General features: G+C 50.7%; 2 protein-coding genes and 1 long non-coding RNA gene across 16 annotated transcripts in view; 1 reads left to right on the top strand and 2 right to left on the bottom strand.

The window, feature by feature from the left end:
- Positions 1-17,941, top strand: part of LOC309335166 — a 722,355-nt gene that overhangs the window by 19,450 nt on the left and 684,964 nt on the right. The gene's annotated exons all lie outside the window — the stretch shown is intronic.
- The window catches only part of CANT1 (calcium activated nucleotidase 1), a 158,704-nt gene that overhangs the window by 61,164 nt on the left and 79,599 nt on the right, over positions 1-17,941 (bottom strand). The gene's annotated exons all lie outside the window — the stretch shown is intronic.
- Positions 990-17,941, bottom strand: part of RBFOX3 (RNA binding fox-1 homolog 3) — a 351,363-nt gene continuing 334,411 nt past the window's right edge. For 7 of the 14 annotated variants that reach the window (XM_081849833.1, XM_081849834.1, XM_081849841.1 and 4 more), the window contains 10 exons: positions 17,047-17,187; positions 15,353-15,406; positions 13,470-13,562; positions 12,339-12,399; positions 11,957-12,010; positions 11,395-11,527; positions 9,804-9,843; positions 8,695-8,756; positions 4,800-4,935; positions 990-2,397 (listed from right to left, as the gene is read on the bottom strand). In XM_081849833.1, coding sequence (XP_081705959.1) covers positions 2,341-2,397; positions 4,800-4,935; positions 8,695-8,756; positions 9,804-9,843; positions 11,395-11,527; positions 11,957-12,010; positions 12,339-12,399; positions 13,470-13,562; positions 15,353-15,406; positions 17,047-17,187 — 831 coding nt within the window. In that variant the 3' untranslated portion in view covers positions 990-2,340. Of the gene's footprint in view, positions 3,655-4,799; positions 4,936-8,694; positions 8,757-9,803; positions 9,844-11,394; positions 11,528-11,956; positions 12,011-12,338; positions 12,400-13,469; positions 13,563-15,352; positions 15,407-17,046; positions 17,188-17,941 lie in introns of all 14 variants that reach the window. The other 7 variants (XM_081849842.1, XM_081849845.1, XM_081849844.1 and 4 more) reach the window with 7 other exon arrangements.

The following is a 17,941-nucleotide window of genomic DNA, read 5'->3' as shown; positions in this document are numbered from 1 at the left end:
CTGGCCTTCTATTTCCTCACTGTGTGTAGAAGAGCAGGGGTGGGGAATCTGTGGCCCTCTGGATGTTATTGGAAGCCCATCAGCTCTAGCCAGCAAGGCCAAAGGATGATGGGAGTTGTAGTCCAGCAACATCAGGAGGGCCACATGTAGTAGAACCACCTTAAGAAACTTAATGCATGATGAGGTGTTCCTCCTGTGCAAATCCACTTTGTGTGACTGCCTTGAAAACTGCCTGCTGTTATCATCACCCACTTCTAATTCCGTGTGAAGATAGAATTGCAATGGAAAAGCATCAGAAGCAACACATTAAGGTGTGGAGAGAAAAGTGAATGCAGAATTTGTGTTAATCCTTATACATGGCAAATGACAAGGGCGTGTGTGTGTGTGTATAGCTGGACAGACAGAGCTACAGAACTACTGGATTATATTTACTAGCAGTGGGTCATACAAACAAACAAAAAACAGTTCCACACAATTTACCTGCATGGAACATTCATGGCTGTGTGATGCTGCAAAGGCTGTCAGGACTCTGTAATGGATCTGGCACATATATGGAGAAAAATTGTGCTCCACCAAGGAGATGCAACTCATAGCCTTCCAGGTGCTTAAATAGCTCTGGCCCCGCCTGCCTGCCCCGCCCGCGTGTTCGCAGACTCGCAAGTAGCAAACACAGAGATTTATGGAGCCCCTGATCAGCAGCAGAGAATACCTCAGACCTTGCTTTCTCTTAAGTCAACATGGTCTCCTGTAGAGGTCACTAGACTCCAGGTCCATCTTCCATTTGATCCCAGGCTGGCTGTGGCTGATGTTGGGAGTCCAGCTGAGCAGCGCATTTCCCATCCCTGCTGTAGTGACCTGCAATCGGAATACCGCTGAGCCATGGCTCAAACTCATGCCTCCTCCTCTCATGCTTCTCCTTCCCGCTTGCACCATTCATTGCCCCCCTTTCTTTCCCCCCACCCCCGAGTCAAAAGCTTGAGCCATCCTGGTTGAAGAAAGAAACCTTTATTAATAATCTTAATAATAATAATAATAATCAATAAATAATAATAATAGTAATAATAATAATAATACTGTTTATTTGAATGGTCACACCTTTGAAGCGTACAGAATGGGGCGGGTGGGCGGGCTGATGCTCCCAGGGTGGGAGACAGGGCAGCAAATGGGAGGAGCTTTATACAAGGGGGAAGGAGTGGCAAAGGAAGGGGCTATATACAACGGGAATAGAAAAGGAGGATCATCTGGTTGCTGGCGTGTCAGGAGCTTTAATGCTGAGTAGAAAGTGAGGTTTCATGAGATGAAAAAGCCAAGGGGGGGGGGGTTTCAGGGTCAGCATGGGGAAGGACCAGAGTCCATCTGGCTCTGGGAGCAGGTGGCAGGGTGTGGGGAGTGGGCCGTAGGACATGCACCCCTCCCACTATGGGCCATAGGCACGGAAGAAACCGATGGGAGAGAGCGTGCCCACTGGCGCCAGCAGGTATTTGCTCAGTTTGTGCACAGCCCTTGGTGCACAGCCCCGCCTCACTCCCTGACACCACCATGGGGCTGTGGCCTCCCACGGGCTTGGCCACGCAGTTGTAAGGGCGTGCTTGCCCCGGTGGTGGTGGTGTGTGTGTGTGGTGGCAACCGTTGGCCCTTTGAGGATAGGGGTTGGGGGTTCTTGGTAGATCTGGAGACCATGGGCAAGGCGGGGATCGCCTCGGATGATCTCAGCTCTGTGAAGCCACAGTGAGAGCAGCCAGGCCTACTGCAAGGAAGGTAAACAGGGTGCAGCTTCTGACCCCCTCTGGGGCTGGTGGGAGCTGGGTTCTCGGGGGAAGGGGGGAAAGTGCAATCTCTTCAAAGGAAAAAAAACAACAACACCCCTCTAAAACCCGAGATTCCCACCCACAGAAACAAGGTGGCTGTGCCCAGAAAGTCCCTGGCCTGGCCCTGCCTGGGCATCCCGAGGCCTTGCCAACTTGACAAATGGATGAACCAGCAAAGCACAAAAAGCATTGGGAGGTTCTGGGAAGCGAGAAGCAGGATTGCTAGCCCTGCGGGAGCGCTCGTGGCGTGTTCTGTGGTTAGGGGACGCCCGCAGCTCTTCTTCTTCTTCTTCAGGAGGGCTGGAAGGAAGACGTGGTGGCCTGGGAGGGCCTGCGGAATCCAGTCTGTGTCAGTGCCTGTCCCTGGCCCCGTGGGTCTGCAGCGGGGTGTGCGGGGAGCAGGGCACGGGTCTCCCGGTGTGCGGACGGCTTTGCAGAGTCTGTGGGCGGCTGCCGTCCATCCGTCCCGGTCGGTGGGTTGGTCGGTCGGCCGGTGCTTGAGCTCCGTCCGGATGGCCTGTCGCTTGGCTTGTTAGTTTTGTAACTGTTTTGTTGGCTCGTTAAGTTTTGTAACTGTTTTGTTGCTTTGCTTAAAAAAAATTTTTTTTTTGTGCCCTTCCTGGTCCCAGAAGGAAACAGCTGAAGGTTTCACTACAACAGAAAACAAAGGCAGAACGTTCCATGGAGCAACCTGCAGGCGGCAGGCGGGGAAGACTTGGCGTTGGGGAAGGGGTTTCTGCTCTCTGGGGGGTGTGCTGGTCTGGGTATGGTAGAGCTGGGAAGTGGGAGCCTGGGACTCAGTTCCCAGCACCCAGCACCCGCCCCGCCTCCTGTGTCTGCATAAGTGTCCTCCCCTCCCCTGCCCCCTTTCTGTACAGATGTATGTGCCAGACCTGCTCACACAGAGCGCTGCCCACCTCCTACATGGAATGGCTGCTCCCCATACAAACAAAGGAGCTGGGATCATTCAGCCCACCAGGAGGCTGGTCCCAACCAGCTCCTTCACATTGCTAGGCATGTGGATTGATAAGCCTAGAGAGCAGGGGCTCCTTGCAGGGTCCCCTCTTCCCCCACCTGCTCTCACTTTTGCTGCATGCTTGGAAAGCTGTCCTCCACCTCCCCCATCGCATCATTCCTCCACAAGGGGGCAGCTTCCAGTTCCTGCAGGCAGAGGAAGCAAAATTCTCCCTGCTGTTGCTTGGAGGCTGAGTGCATCTAAGCAGCGTAAGGTGGGTTGGGACTGCAGCCTGCACCTGCTGGGATTCTGGAGCAGCCTGGAGCCCTGCCCACCTGGTCCTTGCGTGTGTGTGTGAGTGAGGAGCTTGGCAGTTTGCATCCGAGAGGGATAACATCCTGAGTTCTTTTAACTGCACCCTCCCTCCCCTGTGCAAGGACCTGAACACCCAGCACAATGCAGGGGGCCTGAGTGGGGGCCTAAGTCGAGCGCCACATGGCCCTGGGGCTCGTGGCAGGAAAGCTTGGGAGCAGGGTGGGCTCTAGGGAGGCTCTCTGTGAGGTTCTGCTTGCTGGTGGTGTTTGGTTTTGTTTCGTCTGGCGGAAGCAGGCGCCTGTCCCCCCCCCCCCCGGCTAGTAGCTTTGCAAAATGAAAACAAACTTGGCGGCACACCATCAGAGACAGGTGGGATGTGAGGCATGAGAGGCGGCTTGAGGTAAAGAAATATGTGGTTTAGGCTGCCGAGGGCCAGCAGCGTGGGGCAGGGGCCCATGTCCATTTGATTTTGGTTTGATTTCTAAGGAGCAGTCAGTGTTACTATTGTGAGGAGGGGCTGGGTCTGTCTTGCTAGTAGGGAGTGAAGCGGCTGTACCCTCCTCGGTATAGACTAGCCTGCAACATCAAAGACGGAGAAAAAGCCAATCAGTATAAAGGAGAGGCACAGCCCATCCCTGCCCTGTTATTTCAGCCAAGACTGGGGTCCCTTGGGACCCCCAAGGCTGGCAGAGGCCTTGCTTTGTGGTGGGGACGAAGTGGTGGTGGTGGTGGTTGGACTCAACTCCCAGCATGCAATGCTGCTGTGGGCCTGGGCTCACAAGAAGTCCAGAGGATAATGAATGGATAAGGCTGAGGTACATTTTTTAAAAAATAAAATAAAGGAAAGCAGAGCTTTTGAAGCTGGAACTTAGCTGTTTCCTATGGACCATTTCAGTAGTAAGGGGAGAGAGATGGATTGCACTCAAGCCTCAGTCCCCTTCAGCCAGCCCAGGATCTTCCGCCCTGCCTCCCCTCCCCCCCCCCGACACCCAAAAGAACTGAACCCAATTCCTTAAGCCCACGAGATGGCTGAAAAGGCCATTCGTTCCTTGTTTTATCGCTGGGAAGGCACTGACGGGCTAGTGGCTTGGGTGGGGAAGGTTAGTAAAGCAGGGTGGCTTGGATGTTTCTCCTCTTTGATGCTGTATGTGAAAGCTGATTGCAAGGAGGCGTCACTGCAAGAAATGGGTGCGGCAGTGTGTGTGAGATCGGGAGTAGCAGGGAGTGGCGTTGGGCTGTGTGCTTGTGCAACCAACCCCACCCTCTGCCCTGCTCCAGTTCTCTGCCTAAGAGTTAGCTGCTCCTTCAGAAATGGTTCCTGAGCAAACGGCCACTTCCACTTGGACAAGATGCTGCCCGTTCTGGACCACTTTCCCTACAGAGCAGTGCATCAAGGCAGGCTAAATAGGAGGAAGCCTGGTGACAGCCAAGAATGTTGCAGCAGGCCTGTGTATGTCCTTCCTAGTGGCCACGAAAGCAGGAGGGTCTGCACCAGGCCCTGTGTGTGTTGTATGTTTCTGTCCTTCCCTCCCCACTCTTGGGATTCTCCTCCTTAGGCTTCCTTTCACTGCACAGTGCTGAGGAGGCGGCTGCAACCGAGGGGTGAATTTGGATGTTTCCCAACACCCCTCTCTTTTTACCCTAAGTGGCCAGCCCAGCCCCAAGGCGGCATGCTTCCCAGACAGCCCCACGCGCAAATAGGTGGGAAGGAGGGCTCTTACCATAGTGCCAATGCTGTAGGTGGCAGCAGGGCCGATGGTGTGGTGGTAAGGATCTGCAGCTGCATAAACTCGGCCATAACTAGGAGCGAACACAGGGGGCAGCGTTAGAAACTGGGGGGTCGCAGAGTTGCCAACCCTAAATGTTAAGAAAATCATGAATCAGGCCCCGGATGTCATACATAGTTTTTTTTGTTTTTAAAGTTATAATACACCTCAACAGAAATGGCAGGATTTTTTTCTGAGTTCTTAGGAAACAGCCCACCAAAGAGCTTTCGGTCTCCTCCATACACACACAGAGAGAGCACTTCAAACTTTGGACACCCTTAGAATACACCAAGATTTGTGAGCCATGTGCAAACTGCATCTTCATTCCCACCACTCTGGTTCCTTAAGCCCGGATGAAATTCCCCCTGAACATCTTCAGAAGGTCTAAGGGAAGGAAGTCATTACTAACAACCAAGGGCCGGCCACTGGAAAAGTGTTGCAAACAAGGGAAATTCTGTGCTTGGCACCAGAGTGCAAGGGAAAATACGCAGAACCTGAAAAGAACTGAGAGCGTAAAAGAAACACACATTAAAATAGGTTGCGAGGTGTGTATTCGGGAACACCTGCTCAAGCCCAGCCCTTGCCCATCACCTGTGCTGCCTTGTCACAGATAGCAGTGGGCATGCTGCAAACTGAAAGAGCTGCCCTGGCATGGACTGCTGCTCCGGTTCCACCTTGCGGAGTATCTCCCGCTCTCACTGGCAGCACAACTCCCAGGTCTCTGGCCAGAATGACACATTACATGCCCAAGTTGTGCTTCCAGTCCCCTGGGCATTTCTTCTCTGCTGCAAAATGGCAATTGCAGGGTGGGGGGCAGCGAGGTGTGCGAGGCAGAAGCATGTGCCTGGAACCCCCGTTTGGCCAGAAGTGATGGGCGTGGGAAGAATGAAACAAGTGCCTGCCCCTTCCTCAGACTTGAGAGAACAAAGGCATTGGCAGCCCAGGGAGGGGAGGAGGAGGGAGGCTAACTAGGGAGAGGCACCCCAACTTGGGCTCCTTAAAAATCTGGCCAGCTCCTAGATCAGCTGTGGGGGAACCTTTGACCTGTCAGATGTTGCTGAACACTGAATTCCAATCATCCCTGGCCATTGGCCATGCTCGCTGGGGCTGATGGGAGCTGTGGCTCAGCAAGATCCAGAGGGCCAAAGGTTTCCCACACTTATCCTAGATGAGGAGTGGGGAACCTCAGGGCAAAATGGTCCTCTGAACACTCCCTGGGCTAGAAAAGGTTCCCTGGCTAGATGTTGTCCTAGATGGTGAACATTAAGTCTGTGATGCTGTGCATCTGTGCTTATTAGAAAAAGGAGATGGAGGAGGAATCAGAGTGAATTACAGTGTGGCAACCAGCTGGAAAAGGGGATCAAGATGAAAAGAACTGGTTGTGTGTGGCACACAGGAAATGGAGGCTGAATAGCTTCCTGGCTGCCTCTGGAAAACAGGAAAGGGTGCGGAAGGATGGGGAACAGGGACTGGAGCAGATCCTTTGGCAATATTGGATCATATGAACCAAGAGGAATAAATTATAAGAGGATTTTGTGTGTGAGGAAGAGAAGGAACAAAGAGCTTAATTCCAGGGGTTCTTAAACTAATATTTCAAAAAGAAGAATGGAGTTGCAAGACTGATATTCAATAGCTAAAGTCTTAAAGCAGTAAAAGCTCAGGGGATTTTAAGAATGCTTAGTATTTATAGTTCAAATTACTTTGTGTGCATAATGATAACTTGGAGGTTTGAATACTGCAATGGGCTCTAAGTGGGGCTGCCCTTGGGTCTGGACTGGAGGCTTGTGGTAGGCAGATTGTGGATGGGAGCTTCTGGTCAGGGTCCTTTCCAACTATTCCATGCTTCTAGAACATGTCACACCATTGTTAAAACAGCTACACACCTGCTAACCAAGCCAGGTTCAAGGTTCATGGATTGACTTACAAAGTCCTGAGTGACATGGGTCCAGAACACCTCAGGGATCACTGAGATCACATGCAGGCGTGTCTTTGGTTGTTACCTGAGTTGGTGAGGCTTGTTTGACAACAATGAGAAACCTTCAGTGTCATCAGCCCAGTCCTATGGAACACGCTGCCCACAGAGATTCAGCAGGCCTCTTCAGTGACAACTTTTAAATGCCTGCTGAAAACTTTTCTGTTCTGCCAGGCCTATGCAGGCAATTAAGAGTACACCTGTTGTACTTTGTTGATGTTAGTTTTTAATTTTAAAGTTAACTTTTGATGATTTTATTGTTTGGTTTTTTGTTTTCATGTGGCTGTAAACTGCTGTGATATAGCTTTATGATACAGAGGTATATAAACACTTTTAAATAGATAAACCATCTCAATAATTCTTGACACAGCCCTGTAAGGTAGGCCAGCATTACTGCAGATGGGGGGCTGAGATTATTTTGGGATTCACCTAAGACTACCCTTGTGGCTTAACTGAGATCCAAACTGTAGCTCAGAGCCCATTCTTCTAAACCAGGGGTGGGGGAACCTCCCTCTAGATATTGCCGTTGGCCAAGTTGGCTGGAGCTGGTGGGAGTTTGAGCCCAACAATGTCTGTAGGGACACACAGCTTCCCCTCCCCCTGCCCTAACCATTGTGCCCTAACCATTAGAATGCCTATACATTAAGTAAAATGTGGGCATTTTAAACCAAGCAGAATAACTAAACATGCATTTTCCTTTCTGTCAAGAAATAATAGATGTGGAAAACTTTATATCATAATTTATTTAAAAGTCCATTTATATTTTCCAGGAGACTCATGAGAAGGACCTGGCAAAAATCTAATAGGTTGCTTGCAGCTCTTTCCTGGGAAAACTGGATGGGTACCCCCCTCCATTCTGTCTCCATGTTTTTCATCTGCATGCTTCCATGGAGGAAGAATGTCATGTTGGAGTGATCTAAAAGTAGTTACCGTTCAACGGTTTCCCTGATATTCCACCGATAGACTAATTAAATGACAATCAACCGCATTTCTAATAGGATACTAAAAGACAAAGGTAGTAAAGGGGTGAGGGGAATGTTAATCAGTGTGAATTAATAACCAGATAAATAATATTTCCTCCAGCTTTCCAGTAAGATAACCACAGCCACCTTTGTCATAATTTGGATATTAGAAGAATGAGGGGACTGTGAAGAGTTAAATACAGCTGCCTTGTTACCACAGAGCTTTGCCCTGCAAGAGAGGCCACCTAACAGGCCCCACAGAACTTGGTCATGTTCCATACAGTTGCTCCATATCCATATGAAGTTAGGCATGTCCACCAGAATAGAACAGAACAGAACAGAACAGAACAGAACAGAACAGAACAGAACAGAACAGAACAGAATAATTGATTCCTATAGGTGTGAAAGGAATGAAGCAGATTCTCATGAACAACTGGTATTGGAGGCACGTTATAATAAGAGCCAGGGGTCAGGTCAGATTGAGTCTGGATAGCTCAGCTGGTTAAAGTGTGGTGCTGATAATGCCAAGGTTGCAGGTTTGATCCCCGTATGAGACAGCTGCATATTCCTGCATTGCAGAGGGTTGGATTAGATGATAATCAGGGACCCTTCCAACAATTCTATGCGCTGCTGAGCCCTGGAGTTTCATATCCAGACAGGTCAAGCAATGGCCCTCACAGATGCAGAAGTGGGTTTGTAGAGGATGGGAACACGGCCTGCTGAAGGCAATGATGGCCCACCTTCCTTACTCCTTGGGGTGTCCTATCCAGACCCCGTAAACTGGTGGTGCTGGTGGGGACAGTGCGGGGGCACCCTTCCTCATCCTTGTTGTCGAGGATGCTGGCTGATAACACTGGGCAGGGGAACATGCCATGAACCGCAAGATCAGGACTAATAAACAGGTAGGGCTGCTTACCTGTCACTGTAAGCTGCTGCTGCCGCTGCCGGCTGGGCATATCTGTAGGCTGCGTAACCCCCCTGGAGCAAAGAGGAGAGACAAAAAGTTACTGTGAAGGCTGCGGTGCCTGTGCCGGCAACCAGGAAAAGAGGCATCTTGTGCTATGAGGCTGGTTCTCAGCAAAGAAGCTGGGCACCCCAGGTGCTAACCAAGCTCAGGAGGGACGCATGCAGCCACCCCACCAGACTAGCCCAACACCAGTCTCATTAGCATTCCCCGGGGATCTCACTAACATTAACCTGCAGAAATTAAACATGCTGAGGAGAGAATGTCACCTCCCTGGCGGGTGGCGGTGTTAACGAGATGTCGCCTCTGATAAATCCGTCAGTGTGCGCTTGAAATATTGCCCAGAGCACTTTAAATATGGAGGGGGAAATGCCGCTAGAAGACAGCATGCTGATACTGGACCAGCAAATAAAACCTGCCCTGGGGGGGAGCAGCTGTAGAAGGCACAGGGCCACTGGCAGGTCGAACCTGCGTGCGAGCCTGAGCGCCACCCCTGTCCCAACATGCTCTGCTGTTTTGCAGTGGTCCTCCTACAGCATGTATGCAGGGAAGCTTACTTCAAGCTGTTTCCTTCACTGCCTTGATGCTATGGGGGACTCTGCAATGGTGGGGTGGGGGTGGGGAGAGTCAATGGTACACACACCTCATAAGCAGCAACTCAGGAGTGATGAAAAGGGATAGAGAGGATGGAGGGTGTACAGTTGCTGCCTTACCTCCTCTGCTCCCCAATGCCCCGAGACCAAGCAGAATATCCTTTGCGCTTGCGTTGCATTTGCAAGCACTGGCTCTGCAAATCCCCCGCCTGGTCGTCACTCTTAACCAAGTGAGCAGGTGGGATTTGTCAAGACATGAAATATCCTTCCCAGAAGGTCATGTGCCTATTTACCAGCATGTGTGTTTGTGGGGGTGAGAGAGGAGTGGCGTAGCACGAGAATCAGCCGGTGGGCTACTGCAGCTTGGACTGGAAAGTCAACAAACAAGAATTTCTCTCTCTCTCTCTCTCTCTCTCTCTCTCTCTCTCTCTCTCCCTGTAAGAGCAAATCAAGAAAGGCTGGACTTACATAAATTTCAGCACCGTAGAATCCGTCCTGGTAAACCACTCTGCAGAGGAAAGAAGCAATGCAACGGTGACTTATGGCTGCGTGCGAGGCACTTTGAAGTCCATTCCGTGCGATTGCACATTTGTTTCAAAGGGTAACCCTGGCTCTGGCATCAAGCGGACCTCTGTGACTCTGGTTTTCAGTGCTGTTAATGGCCTCTCTCTGCTTCAACGGCGGGGGAGATGCAAATGTGCTAGTCATCAAGCTGGATGGGGGCGATCTGCCTGACAGGCAAGTGGGATGACCAAGAAGGAGCAGATGCTCCTTCGGGGAATCTGGCCGCAGCCACTCAGATATGTTCCATGCTTAAGCATGCACATGGATGCTATGATTACTCATGTATAGATACTAAACTAAGCCAGTTTCTAACTCTTCTGTCAGTAGGGAATAGAAAGAGTCTGTAAAGGATGCAGCTTCTGTGCCTACTATGGCCACCAGTCCCATCCTGCATGGCCTCTAGTCATCGTCTACCTCCACCTTTGGAGGCAGCAATGCTTCTGAATAGCACTTCCCAGAAACTGCTTGCAGGCTTCCCCCAGGCATCTGGTTGGCCAGGGTGAGAAAAGGATGCTGGACTAGATGGGCTCTTCTGATGTTCCCATCTTTCCTTGCCCAGCTGTCCCTCATGCTTCCCTTGCTGCCAAATAAATCAATAAAATCTACACTGCGCAAATCAGTTTCAGATTAGAGCATACAAATAAATATTTTGCGCAAAGCACATCTGCATGAACGCAACTGGCTTGCATAATTTATGATGGGCAGAGGAGTTGAGGGTTCTTACTGGGGGGGGCAGGCGGGGAGGAAGTGCACAACTACACAGTGTGCTTTCCCAGCTGTGCAAAGATTGTGATATGTGAAGTGCCACATGAGTGTCTTCTATGTGGTAAGTACATGGGTTTGACAATCACACCCACTGGACTCCTTTAGCCTATTATCTGCATAGTCACAGTATTCAAACCAAACCAAACCAAACCAAACCCTCACTTTATATATAACTGTCAGTTTCTATTTCACTACACAGAAGAGATTGTACAGGAAACAACCAGTTTGCACGTTACTAAGGCATGCATGTGTGCCACTTTGGGCCCCGGAAGGGGGTGGAACGGGCTGAAGCATGCACTGACCTGCAACACAACCCCTGCGCTAGTGGGAAGTTGCCTGTATTCCTCCACCTCGCAAAATAAAAAAAAAAAATGTAAAGAGGCAAACAGGGACAAATCTTCTGAAAGAGCCAAGACAAAATGGCTACTGAATACCTTCTGTCTGCCTCCTGAGTGTGCTAGTCACAGTGTTACTTCTATGGCCAGCTATCCTAATCAAACAGGCACACCTAAAGCAGACGCCTTTCTCTAGGTGAAACGGGCAGCCAGCCAGGTGCAGGCCAGGGCTTGCCCCAAACATGGCTGGAGATGTAGTCAGGGCAGGGCAACTGGGAAGTGTTTCCCCTGAGGAATGTGGGGGCAGACCAATCGCCTGTTGTCTCCGTCCAAAGAGCCCAAAGGCTCCCCCCGCCCGCCTTTCGAAGGCCCCTGTCTCTGCGGCAAATACTCACGCTCCGTAAGCGGGGATGGGCGGAGGTGGGGGAGCTGCCCGGAACGTGTTGTAGACCGTGCGCCCCCGCCCCCGTAAGTGCGCCCCCCGGTACGCTACCGCTGTTCCTGTGGCTGGGTATGGAAAGCCTGTCACTGTGGGAGAGAAAAGGAAACCCCCATGAGCACCCCCAGAAGAGTCCTCTCCTGGTGCCAGACATGGCCTACCCACCTCTGTGTGGCAGAGGAGGGATCCCCCAGAGAGGAAGCGAGGAGCTTGCCCCTCTTCAGGTATCCTGAGAAATATCCTCATGCGCCTGGGAGGAGGACACCTGGCTTCATCCCATCCTCTCTTCTCTGTTATATACACATCCTCTGGGAATCTTTCTGCACCCAAAACTCCCCTCCTGCTCCACTCTCTTGAGAAGAGCTCCATAGTATGACTCCTCCTCTGGCCTGTTTCACTGAGGCCCTAAGGATAGCACCCTGCCCCCAGCCCCCTCTTCTTGTTTTGTCACAGGCACCTGTGTCAGGAACAAGCAAGCAAGGATCTTGTCCAGGGACCTGGTCTGATCCAGACATTACCTGCATAGAACTCTGGGCCATAGACGGTGCCCACCACAGGGTTCAGTTTCCAACCTGGGGAGGAAGAACAAGGAGACGTGAGAGCATCACCCTGGCCCATACCTGTCCTGTGCTCTCACTACCAGCCCCACCTGCCAGAGACCTAGGTGAAAGGCCTAAGGAGCTCTGGGTCAAGCTTTCTAGCAAACAAGAGCCAGTTTTGTCATCTGTATTCCTCCCCAGGAAGTACTACAAAGTCAGGCTCCACGCCTGCCCACGCCCTGACACAGGCCCACCCCACCCCACAGAAAGCACTTTTTTTAAAAAAAAAAGGCCTGCCAGTCTTCCAGCAATGACCAGCGCTGGCCTAGCACACCCTCTTGCCACAGCTTCACTCCATTACCATTTGTGTAGGGATTGGCTGCCTTCTTGTTTGTCATTACCCGGGCCGTGGCGTTGTTGACCTGGCAACACAAAGCACAGAGAAAGTGAGTTAGTGGCAGGCCTTGGACCAAAATATCCTCCTCCCAGGAGGGAACATGGGACTAGAGACGCAAGGAACGTTTCAGGACTGACAAAAGCCAATCAGGGTTTGGACCAGATTCTCCAAAGAGTATGGGCTGGAAACCCTGCCTGCAAATGACAGGTCTGGCAATGCCCCGATTTCCTTATCTTAGGTGTACAGCCCTTTGGAGCACACAGGCTTCAGACGTGTTGAGTGGGAAGTTGAATTTTGGAGCTTTCGAAGGAAACGTTCCTGAACCTCTCCATTCCCAGCATAACGTTCAACACCCAACATGCAGGGAGGGCCCTGCCCAGGCTTCATGCACAGTGGGAGATCCATTCACCAGACAGGCTTGTGAAGATGCAAAGGAACACACAGGGGCAGGAGCTCCAGAAAAGGATGGCGTCAGCATCAGATCAGCACTGCCTGTCCGCCCTTGACCACAGCCCTGGCGAACTCAAGCAACATTATTCTGCAAGAAGCATCTTATATGGCACAACACTTTGTGCCTCAGTGTGATCAAGAAGGGTCCACCAGGGCGAAACCAAAGGCCTTGCTCCATCTCATCTCCGAACTCACTGACACTGAGGCTCCCCATCATGTAACATTTTGAAGAAAACAAACCAGAACCACAACCAAGAAGGAAGCCAGGCAGCAATACAACTACCCTTTAGGGCCTAGGCGTCGCAGGTGGTTCAATCTGGCTGGCGCCTGGGAGGTTGGAGGATTTGGGAGTATCGTGCTTGCCCTCCCTCCCTCCAGCTTTTCCCTGGCAGATCCCAGCAGACTCCTGCTGGAGGAGGTCTGCCCTCCTCTTCTTCTTTTGCTCTGTGCCCCACCCCTCCCCACCACCTATGGGAGATCAACAGCACAGGGCATGCAACATCCACTCGCCCGCCTGCGTGTCCTGGGAGGCCCAAGAGGTAGAAATGGTTAGAAAAGAAAGGGGTGTCTGTGTGTGTGTGCATGTGGGGAGCAAGTGTGACTCCTAACGCCCCGACGCAGAGCAGGCAGTGCACATGTTCGCACCTCGATCTTGCGTCCCTCTACGATGGTGCCATTCAGCTTCTCCCGTGCCCGATCGGCATCTGCACTAGTTTCAAAAGTTACAAACCCAAAACCCTGTGAGTGGGGGAGAGAAAGGGAAATGGAGAGAGAAAGAGAAAGAGGAGGATTTGGGAGGGAGGGAGAGAGGGTGGAAGAGGAGTAGGAGGAAGAGAATGAGAAGGGGGGGGAAACGGGGTGGGTGGGACAGGACAGAGAGAGGGGGGTGAGTAAGGAGCAGTAGAGAGAAGAATCCCCCAGGGCCTGGGGAAAGAGGCAGGATGTGAACTTCCCAAGCGACCCCCAAGGGCTGGGGGGGGGGGGGGACAAAGCAAGGAGAAGGGGAGGGGGTAAGGCTCAAGAGGAATAAGGACAGGCGCCAGCTTCCCAAGAGGCCAAAATTGCAGGGCAAGACGTGGCAGAGTGCATTGCCGCTGCCTCGTGGGAAGAGTGAGGTGTTCTGGACTGAGCTACTGGTACTTGCAATCGATTCCACCTGGAGAGGCATTACATTCCTGGAGATCCATTATAGTATATTCATTCACTTTCTGAATGTCTGATGGAAACTGTGGGAAGTCCTCATTCTTTGACCAGGACCAAAGGCCAAACCAGACAGTGACATGGGAAATCTGGGACTGGGGGATCTCCTAACACCTTTTCCAAAGTTTAAATGCAGCTTGGGGTGTGGATAAAAGATGTGATGGTGGTTGGGAGCGGTTTAACCCTTTTCCCATCATTGCAATTTCCCATTTGGAATACCCCTCCCCAAACATTGCCATTAGCCCTTTTGGGAGATGGGGAAAACACAGGCACCTGGGTTATACCTGCCCACCCCTACCCCCCGCCCAAAAAACCTAATATAAGTTTTGTGGCAGGGTGGGGTAGGGTGGGGATTTGAATCAGGAAGACATTGTAGGGAGAAATGAATACTAGTTGTTGGGAATCACAGGTGGGGGCAGTGCTGTTGCACTCAGGTTCTGCTTGCAGGCTTCCCTTGGACTTCTGGATAGCCACTGTGAGAACAAAATGCTGGACAACATGGGCTTTTGGTCTGATTCATCTTATGTTCTTATGGGTTTAACATCCCCTTTTCCCAGTGCCATGCTCCTGATGCAATTCCCCACCCACACCATGACATACACACAAGGAGAAATTAAGCTATGAGAAAGACGTGGGGAGATCTGGTCATCCATCTCCCATGTCACAGTCTGGTTTGACCCCAAAAGCCAATATTGAACCTGAAGAAATGGGCCTAGGAAAACTCAGTAAATGTGTTATTTAACAGCTGGGAGAAATTTCAAATCCTGTCAAACTAAACACCCCTATATCCTCCTGGAAACAAAATGCAAACTATGTTAATAAGTATTTTGGCATGTATTTCTGTAAAAGACCCATGCTCAACTCTATCTCCTGCAAAACCTTTGCAACAACTTGCTTAGGTAAAACATTTTCCCCCTCTTTTAATTTGAGTGATTTCCAGTTTCACCATGAGAGGGTGTTCTTTTCCTGCAATTAAGTTGCCTTAGCTATAAGGTTTGCAGCTCCTAGTTTTATCATCTTTCCAACCTTATTCTCTCTGTTGCTTGCTTCAGAGTTAGAATCTGAAGAATGCACAAACCTGATATTGTGGAGTATCTTCATTCAGCTTGTTCACTTTTAGGGTGAAAGTTAAAACACCAAACTTTGATTCTAAGTCAATGGCTGTAGGGTTTTAGGGGGTGGGTAGGAGAGAGGGGTGATTAGAAACTAGGTAGGCAACTTGAGGCACAGAGAGGAAACTGGAAGGGGCAAGAGAGCAGTCTGGACCCTGGGAAGGCGCACCTACACTGATGTTTGGGTTGCACCAGACACCAACATGCTGAACCCACCTTGGAGCCGCGCTCATTGAAAATGATCTCAACATCCAGGATCTTTCCAAATTGCTGCAGAACAAAACAAAAGGAAGGAAGGGGTGGAAGGTAAAAATAGGAGTAATCATTCCCTGTCCACTCCATCTTAGCATGTCTGCTTTCATTTACTTATTTATTAAATTTAAATACCACCCTTCGCCTGTAGACCACAGGGCGGTTTACAGTACAAAACCACAAAAATACATAATGTAATAACAAACCAATAAAAACAACCCCGTGACTTTTTAAAATGCCATAGATAATTTAATTAGTCCAAGGCCTGGGAGAACAGAAATCTTTCATACAGTGGGGGTGGAGGCGGTCCTTGAGGTATTGCGTCCTGAGCCTTTTAAGCTGTCCATTTACTCCCAAAGGGCCACTGTGTCCTGGTAACCTCTGGAATCTGGGGAGTAAAGTACCACAAAATACCCACTTCTGTCATAGGCCGTTGAGAGCCTGCTCCATCCCTGGGAGCTTGATAGCAACATGGCAGACACTTCAGGATTGAAGGACCAGTCAGTCCCATGTGCTGCCAGGCTGAGAGAGGCTGAGTTCTACCTATGCATAGGCTGAGAAGACAGGTCAGTCCTACTTGGGGCTGGGGTGGTGTCACAAGTTTCATGGGAGAGATTAGAAGGGAGCTCCTGCCATGGTATGACTTTGCTAGGAGCAGCTCTGCACTCTCACCACAAGGGTTGTTATGAGACCTCACAACAGCTGTTCATGGAGAAGATGTGTGCAGGATGCTGAGGGCACACAGCTTGAGAAACATTGGGAACTATCTTATACCAAGTCGGACCACTGGTTCATCAACCTCAGTGTTGTCTACTCTGACTGGCAGCGGCTGTGCAGGATTTCAGACAGAGCTGGACCAGAGCTGGACCAAGGTGTTTTGCTGTCAGAGGAGAAGGGCACGGTAGATCAGCCAGTTGTACTGGCAATTGAATCCACCACGGGTGACATGAAAACCTCCTACACAACTGAGATAGCAAGCCTGCTTGTTGGGAAGGGAGGGGCATAGAAATGGTCCTGATGCAACAGAGTGGAATAACTGGGGGGTTCCAGGGAGTGCTGTTGTTGTTCCCCAGCATCTGCCACCTGAGGCCATTGCCACACTCTGTCTAATGGTAGAGGTGGCCCTGGCCCTATCTGGGTATATCAGGGATTGAACCTAGAACCTTTTGCATACAAAGAATATGCTCTGTCCTTTCCTTTGGGATCAAATGTTATTTGATCCCACCAATTAAGGATGTTGGAAAATTCCAATGGAATAAGAAGTGGAAATTGCTGCAGTTTGCATGCTTGTTTGTGGTCAGCAACAGAGATCAGTCAAGCAAATAGTCAATACGCTTTCACAATGTCATTGGTTTTCTTAAGTCCGCAGACTTACAAAATGTAGCTGTTGTTTTTTTTTATTGCTTCTGACGTATCCTTTACGTTGAAACAAATGTAGGTAACTTACATAATTTATGCTAAAAACCGGACAGCAAGGTGAATAACGTATTTGGCAGGAACCAAAATGCAGTGGAACAGAAACAGTGATGCCCGCGACAGGGAATGGAATGGAAATGGCAGCACTGGCTCTGCCTGTAGCAGGTACTCAGAGTTCTCCGGGGACACTTGTCAGCGTGCTTAGCGAAAGAGGTTGCGGGCAGTGAGAGGAATGGACTCACCCCAAACATTTGCCGCAGGTCAGGGTCCCGGAAGCGGAAAGGGATGTTGGAAACGTGTAACCGTTTGGGCTGCTGCTTGTCAGAACCACACTCTGGTGGGTGTAGCGTCTGGTTGTCTGTCTGTGCCGCTTCATCTGTGTGCTGGGGGTGAAGGGGAAAATTAAAGAGAGATTCCACTGTGATCTCACCACTGTTTTGTGCTTGCTTAAGACCATCACTGCCCCTTGCAAAAGCTGGCTGCAGATATATGGGCCGCCTGCAAGAGTGCTAAGTGCTGGGAGTTAGGCTTTGCATGTGGCCATTGGGTTTTGAGTACGTGGTGATATGAACTCAGTAGGTGATGGATGGGGAGAGGGTGCAGCTGCAAACCTTTAACAGCATACACAGATCAGTGGCATATGCAGATAGTTAAGACTGTGAGCTGCTCAGACCTCACCATTCACAGATTCCCTATCTGGCTTCAGGCCTTAACCTTCCCAACTGCAGAATGGGAATAATGACACTGGCCTACCTTAGAGGGTGTTCTTAGGGGTTCTGATCGTTATTACGTTTGTGTTCATGAGAGAGCAGGATAAAGATTGGTGCCGTCACAACGGTGGGCAGGGACAAACAAAGCGGTCCTGGCTTGACCCCTCTGGGCTTGCATGTGGGTCTGCATGTGTGCAGCCATGTGGGGAGGCAGAGCTCACTCTCCCTGCTGCGCGGTGGCAAGCAGCCAGCCTGGCACTCAGGGACGGAGGAGCGGCTGGGAACTGCTCACTCAGCGCTTCCTCACTGAGCTGCATTACAACCACATCATTGGCACGATGGGATTGGCAAGCAGCCAAGCAGGTAGATTACAAGTGATTAGGGACACAAGGGGAGCCAGGAAACTTAAGCACTGAGCCACAAATGC

Source organism: Podarcis erhardii (assembly GCF_964252035.2).
Source record: "Podarcis erhardii genome assembly, chromosome: 2".
NCBI lineage: Eukaryota > Metazoa > Chordata > Lepidosauria > Squamata > Lacertidae > Podarcis > Podarcis erhardii.
The sequence above is the reverse complement of the archived record's forward strand: the minus strand, read 5'-3'. Positions and strand labels throughout refer to the sequence as shown.